The sequence below is a fragment of the Montipora capricornis genome, chromosome 7 (assembly GCF_036669925.1).
Source record: "Montipora capricornis isolate CH-2021 chromosome 7, ASM3666992v2, whole genome shotgun sequence".
NCBI classification, from domain to species: domain Eukaryota; kingdom Metazoa; phylum Cnidaria; class Anthozoa; order Scleractinia; family Acroporidae; genus Montipora; species Montipora capricornis.
Window position 1 is genome coordinate 24453561 of NC_090889.1, and position 12500 is coordinate 24466060.

The window sequence follows — 12500 nt, forward strand, 5'->3', positions numbered from 1 at the left end:
CTGTGTGCATCTCGTATTTTCCTGTTCTTGTCGATATTCATGACGCTTTATGTCCATAAACAACCTTTTTGAGTAGACTTCAGAGACTTCGCCTTTTTCCAATTCAAAAAATCCTTCGATGACGGCAACAGCTTAAATTGTTGTTCTACTCCTTCTTGTATTTCCTCCGACTCGAAAGGACCATGTACTGAATCTTTATGGTATATTTAATTCATTTCCTGGTGAATAATCTCTTTACAATTTTCCATACGAATTACCACTTCACTCGACCGTTTCAGGCCTTAAGCACGGTTGAAATCTAAAACTCAATACTCAACTTGACACTCGAAGCGATCCGACGATCGATCAACACTCAGACTATAAGTCCTTCTACACGTGACTTTCTTCCCGCCACACGTAATGTATGCTTATTTATGTCAAATCTATTTTTAACATTAATTAAAGTGGCGATTTCATGGAGAAGGTTTCGGCCCGGGCTGAAACTCACCATGTAATCATCTGGCTCTTGGTCTTGGAGAGTATCACACGGCGTGACGCGTCAGGTGGAGATGATGCAATTTACGTCTTGTCACAGGGCCAACACTAATATTTGGGGAGCACCAATGTCGCTCGGGATCGATTCCCAGATTCGACGCCATACGTGGGTTGAGTTTGTTGGTTCTCAACTCTGCTCTACGAGGTTTTTCCCCGGGTACTCCGGTTTTCCCCTCTCCTCATAAACTAACATTTGATTTCATTTGTTCTGATTTCAGTCTCGTGCTCGGCTAAATACCTTGAGACTTATAAAGTGATTATTGTTATATTTTATGAGTAGGTCTACAATGCTGGAGCACGCGCAGTATAAAATAATCGAATCAACGCATATCCGCGTCGATAGAAAGGTTATGTATGTTTATTATTGCAATCTGCACAATCTGCAGTCTGCCATCTGCACGATCTGCCTTTTAACATGACCGCTTAAGTCAGAAGCCCATCTCCTGGTAGATTTGATCAACAACGCAAAAACCAAGGGATCTGCCATTTTAAGCCCTAGACTAATTTTGCGATTCTAGAATCGTAATATATATAGTGAGCATGATAAAGAGAAAAACCGACAGACATATATTTTGAAAACCTATCCCACTACGAAATAATCATTGTTTTGAAGTAAAACTTCACAAATACCGTTTTCAACAGTTCATTGCACATTACAGTAACGCAGTCTTGATAAATATTACGTCTGTTTGCAGTTCAAGGAAAAACGAAACAAGCTTTCAAAATTTTTTGTCGGAATTATAGAAAGTGGGCTCATATGAATTCCTTCTTATTCTTAAATAATAACGAGCGATGACAGAAAACAATGAATGCGGAGCCATTTCAGAGTTTTCGGGTTCATCTGCGTGACTGATTGATTAATTAAAAAGTCACAGTTACAGTAAATCAATTCAACAGTTTGATTATCACGGACAGCCACTCTGTTTTCTTCCCAAAGTCATTTTCTCTTGTAAATTAAGTTACGATCAAAAAAATTATTATCTTTCACCACTCCTGAGAACAAACCGGGATAAGTTGTTATTCTCAGGGCTAAGAACTTGAGGATGTCAAATTCTAAAAAGAAAACAAAAGAATCAGTGCGTAGATGTGATTGGACAATGCGGCAACAAAATTAAACATTTCAGTGATACGAGTTGTCTGAAGCTGACAACTCTCTTGAACTTTTGCGTCACTGGAAACTGTCATTTTGCCCACGATTTCAGAACAACAGGTTGTTCAACGCAAAAGGATTGGAAGCATCGAGAAAAAAATGGCGTTCTTCAAGAAAGCAAAAAAGGAAAGCCTTCCCTCGGCAGACAGCCAACATATCTGCCCTGTATGTAAAGAAGAGTATGTAGAAGAGCCGAAAAAACTGCCTTGCATGCATACAATTTGCCAAGATTGTCTGTCTGAAATAACTCCTAAAAATTCTATGAAGATTTTCTGCCCCATTGACAAACAGGAACTGCCTCTCCCAATGGGTGGAATAGTCATGCTGCCGACAGATTATCGCGTGTTGCGTATGTTAGAAGAGCAACGCGGTCAGACGAAGACGAAGACGGTGGTTCGAAAACCCCGAGAACCAAGGAACAAAACGGAGCGAACAGAGAAAAGGAAATCGAAAATTTACGATGAAGAACCGAAGCCTTCTCTGGAAGAGCAAGAAGAAAGGATGAGAAAGCAAGCAGCTGAGATGGCGGAGAAGTTAAGAGCTCTTTTGGACGAAAAGGAAAAAGAATTGTATGAACAAATCGATGAGGTTATCAATAGAGAAAAACGGTTCTTATCAACCTACGGTGGAACAGATGAAAGTAAAAAGCCTGCGGCCATATTTCTTCTGGATCTCACTCCCAGCCGCAAGATAATACAGTGCATCAAAGATGAGGGTCTAGCAAGCATTCAAGGCAACCGCAGGGCACCCACGCTCTTAAATGATCTAAACACTGCAGGCGTTACTCCAACCGCGTCCCGCAAGAGCTCCACCCCAACTATTACCTATCGAGAAGCAGCGGAGGTGATACGTGCGTTGAGTGCGCCTTTGCAGTTTAAGAGTTTCTTCAATCCAGGAGCTGTTGCTGTGGGAAAAGATGGTCACATTGCTGTCACTGATTATGGAAACGAGTGTGTTTGGTTGTTCAATTCTGATGGATCATTTCAATGCCAGGTAAGCAGGCCTGAAGTTTTGGTAGTGCTCGCGCGACAATAACAAATTACAAATTCCACACGCGTGCGAAGGTCGGGTCCCCTCTTGTGTTGAAAAATGCGTGAGATGCGATCAAATGTCGTCGCTTATTTACATCACAGAAAAATGGATCTTTTACATTTTTTCACTAAACAGTTCCTTACCTCACTAAGGGGTAGGAGTGCATGGGAACAGGCGTCAGCCAAAAAACTTCCCACGGGAAGAGACGACACGCAGGATGTTGTCTCTCAAGGACACGCAACTTCGTCCTTAGGCCCTTCTCGACTTTCAACACGGCGGCTTGCCGACAAGCTGCCATGTTGAAAGCTGAGAGGACCCTGGGGTCGAGATTTTAAAGGTTACCGTTCTTCGAGGTTTCGCCATGACATACTGCACAATAATTATTTGACTTGTGTATACTGGAGAGAAATATGCGTTGCATTGAAGTTTCTAAAAGTAGCTTTATTTGCATTGGTGCTCAAGGGTCATCCGCTGTTACTTAAGTTGAGGCTTAAAGAATCAACTAAAAATCACTTACATGTATTTTGCACGCAATAATAACAGTTCTTCATATCCTTCAATTCTAGCTTGGTGAAGACAATGATATTGCGATGGAATGTCCTGATGGAGTGGCGTTTCTCCCCGACAACAGCATCGTCGTATCTGACGGACCCCTTGACGGTCCACAGAGCCTTCAGTTGTTTGACATCTCTGGCAAGCACATCCGCTGTTTGACTGAAGTCGACGATGAAGAAGACCTAAGTTTTGGCAGTATTTCTGTGGACAAGACAGGGCGTATCCTATTAGCCTGTAATGGGGGCCGGCCGTGTGTCCAGATTTACAATAAAGATGGCGACGAGTACGACGTTGAGATGGAATTGGGAGAAGGTGATCTAGAGAGCCCGGAAAAGGCTATATTCTACGATGGTCAATTTTTCGTCTCTGATTCCAACAGCAAGACAAATACGTCACTTATCAAGGTATTTGATTCAGAGGGCACGCTTTTGACCTCCTTCGACGAAGATAAATTCTCCCTTGGTCAGCGAGATAACATGGGCATCGACATTGCTTATCCAATAAGGTTGACATTTGACGCGACCAATAACACCTTGTTGGCTTATCACGGGATTGCTCGCGAGCTTCGTGTGCTCGACCCAAACGGCAATGAAGTCTTCTCTGTCAAAACGGTCTCTGGAGCGCGCGACATCGCGCTTTCTAAGGATAGGAAAATTGTAGCCACATGTGGGGAGGATAGTATCTTGTCAAGAAGCGTGCAGTTACTAAATTTCAACGGAAACTAAAAAAGACTGAACTATATTAGAAGAGAACTCATCGACTTTAAATTGGACTAAAAACAATTGTTAGATCCAAGTAAATTAGCCGATAGATCGTAGAACGTACCGTATCGGGATCCTATCTTTCCTAGGCGTTTTTAATACCATCTTTTTATTTAGAATAGCTTTCCCGCCAGAGATTATGCCTCCATGTCACGTGACGAGGATGCGGGAGCCAATCAACGCACAATGTGTCCTTTTACGTTACAAATGATTAAATTCAACCGGAAAAAACATGGAGGACACGGATGAAACAAAAAAGATGGTCTAAGAACTAGGAAAACGGTCAGTGCAAGTGAGGATACCAGTTGTTAGTTCCTAGTGATGAGATTCCAGCCGTGTGCCTTGAAAAGCGATCCCAAAAAATTATGATTAAAGTGGAATTTCTTTTACTCTGGATAAAACAACCGCAAAAATGGAACACATCCTTTACTTTTACCCTTTTCTTTATCAATATGCCTTTCTGACGATGTCAAGTTCTTCCTATTTGTTAAAGTTAAACCGAAAATTAACATGTATTGGCTTGAGTTTGTTTTGCGCGCGCGCAAGGAAAAATAAAATTAAACATGAAGATAAAACGAAACTACAAATCAAGCATTTTTTTTTTTAAGCAATTTTCAAAAGTTTATGTCACAGCTAAGAAGTTTTCAACCTTCCCCGTACTCAGTGATTTGGCATTTCCACGTTGGACTTTAACGGGTCGCAAGGAGTCATTTCGACAAACTTCCCTAAATGCTTTGCCCCTGAACAAGAGACGAAGTGAACAACAAATGAGCCTTTTTCATATGGCGACCATTTTGAGTCCCGAGGGACTTAGTTCCCCTGAACTCGCTTCCAAACACATCAACTAGAGGCTCGGCTGCCGGGTGCCAAAGGTCCATTAACACCACGTTTTTAAATTCATTTTAAACAATTTCCCCGTTTAAGATTTACATTTATCTTACTTCGTATAAACAGAAGTTAACTACGTCTTCGTCAATAGTCGTTCGCACCTTGCTAAAATAGAACAATTTTACGCTTTTGAATAAGGTCAATGACTTAAGCTCTTGAGCGGAATTCATCTCCCCCGACCATTAAATGCTGACCTCATTAGGCGATGTGTTATAATAAAACCCAAATGTGCAGGGAGGACAAGCGGAAGAGAAGATTCAAACACAACTCAAACATACCAATGACCCCATTTCTATAAAAATATTAACAAGGGCTCATCATTACGTTATTTTCATTCAATAAATGCGTATGTGACGTAAGGGGGACACTTTTAGTTGATTGACTTCGAACAAAAACCTCTTCGAAAGATAAGCGGTCTTAGAGAACGATAATTCCGTGGAGAGATATGGCAGTTGTAGTCTCCGTGTCATGAGTTTCTGATGTTATTCACGCTTAGACAAAAGCCTCTACCTCGAATGTCAGGGGCAAAACCCTCACAAATCTTCATTTTTTTCCCCCGACCTCGAAACAACGTTTTTAGTTCTTAGTTGAATTTTTACATATAAAAATCGGTCAATTTTTCTGCACATTAACGACCTTTAGGTGGAAATATGAGAACGAATGGGGCAATTTCCAGAGGATGTGATCCCTTTGGTCAGCACCAGTACAGTAAGGTAGGGAGGGGATATATTAGCAACTGATTGCCTTAATTACGTAGGATCACCAGCCTATTCCCGTTTGGATGGTGATTCATTAGGGATTTCTGAGAAATACAAAACAGAGAAGGTTCAATTGGGAACAGAAATCAACACAACTAAGTAATTAAGTGAAAATGTGGCTCAGCTCTGGGAACGAGAATGTCCAAAACCGGAACCAGAAAATTCTAGTTCCGGTTGAATAACTGCGCGTGCGTGAGGGGAGACGGTCAGAAATCGAGGGTAACTGCAGTTCACCTTGCCATGATAGCGTTTACTTTTCACTAGTGAGACTACACATGAGTATAAACACATTTCCTAATACATTTAAAACGTTTAAACTGCGGAGAATAAACAATAACAAGAGACATTTTCTTAGTCAAACAGATTTCAGTATCTAGTGTCACGCAACTGACAATTCGGAAATTCAAAATACTGCTTTTTTCAAAAACAAAATCGTTACGGAATTTGTAAATTGTTAAAGATTTACTTATAGATCATCTCCAACCTCGTAATGACAATCACGATTGAAAAATGAAACAGTCTTTTAACAGCCAATCAAATATGGCATCTCTTGGATTTGACCAGAGTCTCTCTTCCCGACCGCTGGTCAAGGGAACGATGACTCTGGGAACGACATTGGCTGAATATAGATAACCTGAGCATGCGCACTTGAAAAAACTCCTAACTTGATGCGCATGCTCAGAACTGAAAACACGTTCTGGTAAGTTTTGGTCGCCCGGCTAAAGGACGCTATTAACAGCAACTTTGTGGCAAAAATGGTCACGCTTTTGAGCGGTTTGCAACAAACCAATAAAATTATTGACAGTGATAAGTTCACTACATTACTTGAGATGGGTCATCTTTTATTTGTGTTTACATCAAACTAGGTGAATTCTTCTATTTAGGTTTCTTAAAACTGTTATGTTTTCAAATTTTTTTTTTTTTTTTGCACACACCAGCAAAAGCATAAGGCTCTAAAGCCCCACAGTGAATAAATATAGGTCCTTTACTTTGGTTTTCACACTTTACAATTACTTTTATTAAATTCTTTATAGAAAAGACTTGACAATTGATTCATTTTTAATTTAAGGCTTGATTGACTGTTGAAGAAAGCTAGCGAAATCGATAAATTATTTTTCTTGTTCTTTTACCATAGCTCAAAAGAAAGTGATTTAGGGTTATAAAATCACTTCCTTCTGGGCCATGTTCCAAATACGAAAAAATTAATAAAAGTTAAAGTATAATTGACTCCTTGGGTCGGCTAAAGAGCGGTGCCTACTATTGTTACTGCGCATACGTTCTGCGCATCTCAAGATACTCAGGTTTCCTATTGGTGATGCTTACGAATAGATGGTTTTCACAATGACGTCATCAAATTCTAAAACCAAAATCGCAAGGTGTTTTGAATTTTTATCTATAGGAGGTTTAAGATCAAGTTTCCAGTTTCATGGCGTCTTTCCTTTCGAAAATACAGCATTTTGAATTTTCGAATTGTCACCTTGCGTGACACCATGATACAAACTTATTTGGTTGAAAAAAATGTCCATGCCTATGAATCTCAGCAGTCTGAGCTTTTAATGTACATAAGGAGATGTGTTCATACACATGTGTTCATACACAGTATTTTATCCCATATTGGTACACCAACATGGCGGCTCCATACAAAACTCTATAAAGTTGCGTGAAACGCGTCGACAAATAACTGAGAAACGATGTACCGCACAGACCTGTGGATTAAAGTGGTGATTTTATGACTGTGTCTCCTACAACATTTCAGGTTTTTGGCTTATTTTATTGAACGGCTTCGATTATATTTTTTTGTTGCGTGACAGTAAAAACGATCTATACAGGGATACTTTTGCGCAGTTTAAAACTATGCGTAGAAAGCAGAACTCAGCAAGTACTCTTGGTATCCAAAAACAAAATTGGGGGTAACCACGCATAATTAAGCTTCAATTTGGAAAAGAACGCGATACATTGCTTTGTATTTTAAAGCTTTTTACAAATATTTTTGATTAATTATCTTTGAAAAATGCGTGGTTACCCCCAATTTTCTTTTTGGATTTCAATAACACTTGCTAATATCTTCTTTTCCTGCATATACATAAACCGGGAAAAAATACCTTTGAATTAGTAGGTACCGACCTTAATATTTCCACAAGTTTGAACTTAGACCGCTGTTTAAAAAAATAATTTACCCCCAGCTCCAGAACTCTCTAAATATGACTTACTTCAAGTTAATAAGGTAACTGTTTTCAGTTCCCCTTTGCTCTTGCTTCCTCGCCGACAATGTCTTAATTACAACAATTTTTGCTTTATCAAATGAATTGACAAAGGTCGATTTGCCGCCTTGAAACGATTGAATGACTGTTGTTTCGGGCATTATCTTTTCGTTAGATCTGATCTTTTCGTTAGATCTCAATGTTTTCAACATTAATATATTACTTACGACTTTTACGTTGAATAGCGGAATGCTCTCATGAAATTACCTTTGTCATAAATAAACCCTGGCAAAATTTATATAAACAATATATTATTCCCTGAAACCCCCAAAGAATGAATTGGTCATTTGTAAAACCGATGACACGTGAAACTGAGGGCGCTTTCCTTTTGTCAGGACTGGCCGGCCAGACCCGTCAGATTGCAAAGAAAATGCAACAATTTGAAGGAACACTTGCGAAATAATCCTTCACATTCTTCTGGAAGGGTATATATCATCTTCAAAACGTTTTAATTTGAAGGCGTTGTAGAGTTAGTCCTTCAAAATGCCTGGTCTGGCCAGTCAGTTCTGTCAAATGGGAAGCGTCCTGAGATTCAAAACTTGAACTTTTACACGTGCCCGGGTGTTGACCGAATGTATTATAAATATGAATGCAAAGCTTTTGAGAACTTTCTACTTACTTTTAGCTCACAGCGGTAATATTGGAATGGAAATAAAAAAAAGTGGTGACTAAAATGGATCCGCTAAATCAGGTTAGACACAGTTCGCATCCTTTCCGTTTTTCTTTTAACGTTTTCTTTTCGGGAGTTTTCGTACTTGTCAAGGTCTTCGGTCTTCGTTACTTCGTTTAAGTGCACCTAAGCTCAAATATTTTTCGTCTACAATATTATTCTCCCCACCAAAAGCAAACATGTTTTACCATTCTTTCCTCACAATTCCGTTTTTTATACTTGTCGGGAAAGACGCGCGCAGTTATCAAAACAAACAGTAATTTGGACCCACGACCGTGACCGTGAGAGGCATGGGTCTATTCTCGATTTTCGGTCACAAACTGCTTTGCAATTCAAAATTTCTTTGAAAACAGGAATGCAAAGCAGTTTGTGACGTAAAATCGAGAATACCCCCATGCCTCTCACGGTCACGGTCGTGGGTCCAAATTCCTGCTAGTTCTGCCAAGTTAACGTGGCTTGCACGGCACAGAAAAACGAAATTCTGGTTGACAATTGTGACATATGAATGAAGGGGTAGTTTCGAAAGAAACTGTGGTGCTGCGTCGGTGGGGAAGTAGTATACAAAAATTTGGTTTTATCAACGGAGTTGATAATGTAAATTGGCCACCGTACAGAGATTCTAAAAGCTGACGTTTCGAGCGTTAGCCCTTCGTCAGAGCGAATCGAGGGATTATGGGTTACGTGTAGTTTTTATAGTAGAGTAGGAGCTACGCTATTGGTGGTAACATGGCAACGTGAAAAATAGGAATATATTAGTTAAATGAAAAGCGTTCCTTAATACCGTGAGGATTAAGGGTGCCGATTTGAAAGATGAATTTTTGTTCCAGATTCTTGCGGCTTTCCGTCGTAAATATGTTTGCTTTGGATGGGGATATTTACATTAGGAACGAAAAACATAGTTAAGTTTAGGTGCAGGTTTGTCTTTAACCTTCTTTAATTCGCTCTTAATCCCCCACGTCGGCATCTCGATCTCCTATGTGCCAAAGCAAGGAGAAGGCCACGGCCAGGAGCCCGGTACCTAGTAAGTCACCAAGTGCTGTCAGATAAGGGATGCAATAGTTGTCGGGATCTTTGCCGCGTTTCCACATCCAGTGAACCAACCAATTAGCGGATAACAATAAAACAGCGACCTTTGGTGAAAATAAACGGTAAAAAATAACAAAATTAAACGGCTGTGAGCGGGAAAGACCGTTAGTATCTGTGTGAAGAGCGATAACATAATGGGGAATCCTCACACTACTAGTAATCTATAAGTAACGTATTACGCTCGGTGATTGGTTCAAAAATTTCGCGTCACAATCTTAGCCAATCAGCGAATAACTAAAATCTCATTCTTTTTTTTGTTCGTGGATGTTTTCCCGCGCTTTTCGCTGGCTGCAAAAAAAAAATGTATTCGCTTTGCGTTCTGATTGGCCCATTTGATGGCCTCTATTTGTTGTGATTGGCCGCCAAAGTGATGACATTAGGGCCGTTTATACGAGAGAAAATAAGCCGCGGTTAACTCTGGCCGCGGCTTACGTAAGCCGCGAACACCCCGTATAAATGGTACAAAATCCACGTTCACGGCTTTCTCAAGCCGCGGCTTATCCTGGCCAGGGAGTTTATACTCGTATAAATAGTTCCTTTCGCGGCTTACGTAAGCCGCGGCCAGAGTTAGCCGCGGCTTATTTTCTCTCGTATAAACGGCCCTATTGATTTCGAATCAACGCTACGTGTTGCGATCATTACCTGAATTAAACCGGCCAGTAAATACACCGAGGTAAAGATGACTGTTAGAGTGGTATGCCCAGCTTGCAGAACGCGAATTGTGTACAAAAATATCAGATTTCCAGGTATCACCAAAAAGAGCAACACTCTAGTTGTTCGAGCGTGCAATCCTGCGTACGGGAAAAAAAGAGAAAATGCAAATTAAACGTTTCTGCAGTACAATCGTCCACTTTAAACTTATGCACGGCACTTCATGCGATCTGAAAACAAACTTCTCATTTTTTTCTTTCTTTGAGCGAAGTAAATTTTTAAACAAATGCACAGTATAAGGTCGATTGGACATTTGCTATCCAGTCAGTAAATTGTCAGTTTTTGATTGTAAACATTTCACTGATTTTAGTGAACGTTCACGCTTACTTTAACAAATTACATTACACTAGATTACATTTAAAATCTTCCAAATTTCCTGATATTTTCTTCATTGATAGACCAGGCTTGTGTTCCATGTAAGAGGTGGGATAGCATGCACCCATGCCCCCATTAGCTTTTCTTGTTGACATGTTCACTTTCTGGTCCGTAAGCCCTTGTCTCATTTCATTGAATTTCCCAATTGCTTTTGATACACGGAGGTCTATAAAATTGCCTTGATCTTTATTGCTGAACGTTTGACCAAGGTATGTGAACGTTTGATTCATTGTCCACCACATTTTCCCCGACTGAAAACAAAGAGGGTAAGTATTTGTTGAATACTTGGGTCTACTCTTTGTCTTTGGAAAAGAGATGATGAGTCCAAAGCGAGAGCAAGTATCACTAAGAATGTTCATGATGGTTTTCACTTCAGTTATACTTTTACAGAACAGTACGAGGTCATCAGCATAAAGCAGCCATCTGACTATCTGCACACCATAGAGTCTGCCATTTTTTCGCTGCTTTCTATTTGTAGAGAAATGTGGGATATTAAATATTCAAATTCGATACCCCAGCCATCCGGAAATTGCTAATCAATTTCACATGCAGCAACCTTCAAAACATTGTCGAAATAGTAATTGAATAAACATGGTGACTCTTGACCTTCTTGTCTACAGCCGACCACTACTTCGAACAGGTCTCTCTTTCATTCCAAGAATAGACGCTGTACTGCCCTGGTACATTTTATACAAAATGGCAATCAGATGTGATGCACCTGGTCTCAGGTCTAAGAATTTAAAAAGAAACTTCCTTTGAATATGGTCGTAAGCAGCAGTTAAATCATTATAGCGGTTTTCAATTGAGTGTCGAAAGTAATTAACGAATTGCTTTGGTTTTATGTGTTACTTCACCCGGTGATTGGTTCAAAGTTCTCGCGCCATTTTTGTCAACCAATCAGAAGATAAACCAAAACCGATCGTGGCTCGCGCGTGCACATTTTCCCGCGCTTTGAGTCGGATACGTGTAATTACTTCGAGTTGTGATTGGCTTACAGGATTGTGTCCGTTCTTTTTGATTGGCCAAAGTAATTACTTTGGTTTTGGTTTAACAACACTCGATTGAAACTCGCTCTATAAACAGCAATTAAAGTATCATTGTATTTGTCGATGACAGACTTCAGCAAAAATATTGCATCAGTTGTTGATCGATTTCTTCTAAAACTGAATTGGGAGTCATCTGCAAACTCGAAAGAAAATGCAAACAAAGAGGTCAGCTCAAATTGCCCTATAAATATTGTTCACAAATGAACAAATAATTTTTGCCGAGCAGAACTTGCAAATGGCCGAGAGTATTTGTAAAAACGGTGTATACCTGAGCCAAAAAATGTGTCAATGCATCCATGGAATTTTCTCTTTTCTTGAACCTGGCCGGGTTTGCCCAGTTGATGAAGAGCTGTTGAAAGACGACTGGCCTGTACGGCCACCAGGTTTCCTCCAACACCATTCATAACTGGGCTGAATACTGCTATGCCATAATATTTGTCCACCGCAAAATCGAGGATCAAACCTCCAGTACTGAAAACACAAAAATAAAATGGACAATCTCTCTCAGTTACGTAAAATCGATAGAGCGACTTTCATATGACCTTGAAAAACAAACGTGAAAACAGAACGTAGACAAAAATGCAAAACATTTCATTGGCTTATCGAACAAAAACAAACGAGCACGAATTTTCATTGGCTGAGCGAACGCGGATGCAAACAACGTCATTTCTCC

At 40.0% G+C, this 12500-nt stretch overlaps 3 protein-coding genes across 4 annotated transcripts in view; 1 reads left to right on the forward strand and 2 right to left on the reverse strand.

Moving 5' to 3' along the window:
* Positions 1 to 41, reverse strand: part of LOC138055797 (uncharacterized) — a 1575-nt gene extending 1534 nt beyond the window's left edge. The window contains exon 1 of the mRNA XM_068901669.1: positions 1 to 41. This exon is cut by the window's left edge and continues 1534 nt beyond it. Coding sequence (XP_068757770.1) covers positions 1 to 41 — 41 coding nt within the window.
* A 1660-nt stretch (positions 42 to 1701) lies between these two features.
* LOC138057768 (uncharacterized) lies at positions 1702 to 4619 on the forward strand. Its single transcript, XM_068903703.1, has 2 exons — positions 1702 to 2677; positions 3283 to 4619. The coding sequence occupies exons 1-2, from the start codon at positions 1784 to 1786 to the stop codon at positions 3994 to 3996; spliced, it is 1608 nt and encodes a 535-aa protein (XP_068759804.1). The 5' UTR covers positions 1702 to 1783; the 3' UTR covers positions 3997 to 4619.
* Positions 4620 to 8670: 4051 nt separating this feature from the next.
* The window catches only part of LOC138056593 (solute carrier family 41 member 1-like), a 12382-nt gene continuing 8552 nt past the window's right edge, over positions 8671 to 12500 (reverse strand). For both annotated transcript variants that reach the window (XM_068902431.1, XM_068902430.1), the window contains 3 exons: positions 12096 to 12298; positions 10338 to 10486; positions 8671 to 9739 (listed from right to left, as the gene is read on the reverse strand). In XM_068902431.1, coding sequence (XP_068758532.1) covers positions 9554 to 9739; positions 10338 to 10486; positions 12096 to 12298 — 538 coding nt within the window. In that variant the 3' untranslated portion in view covers positions 8671 to 9553. The remainder of the gene's footprint in view (positions 9740 to 10337; positions 10487 to 12095; positions 12299 to 12500) is intronic.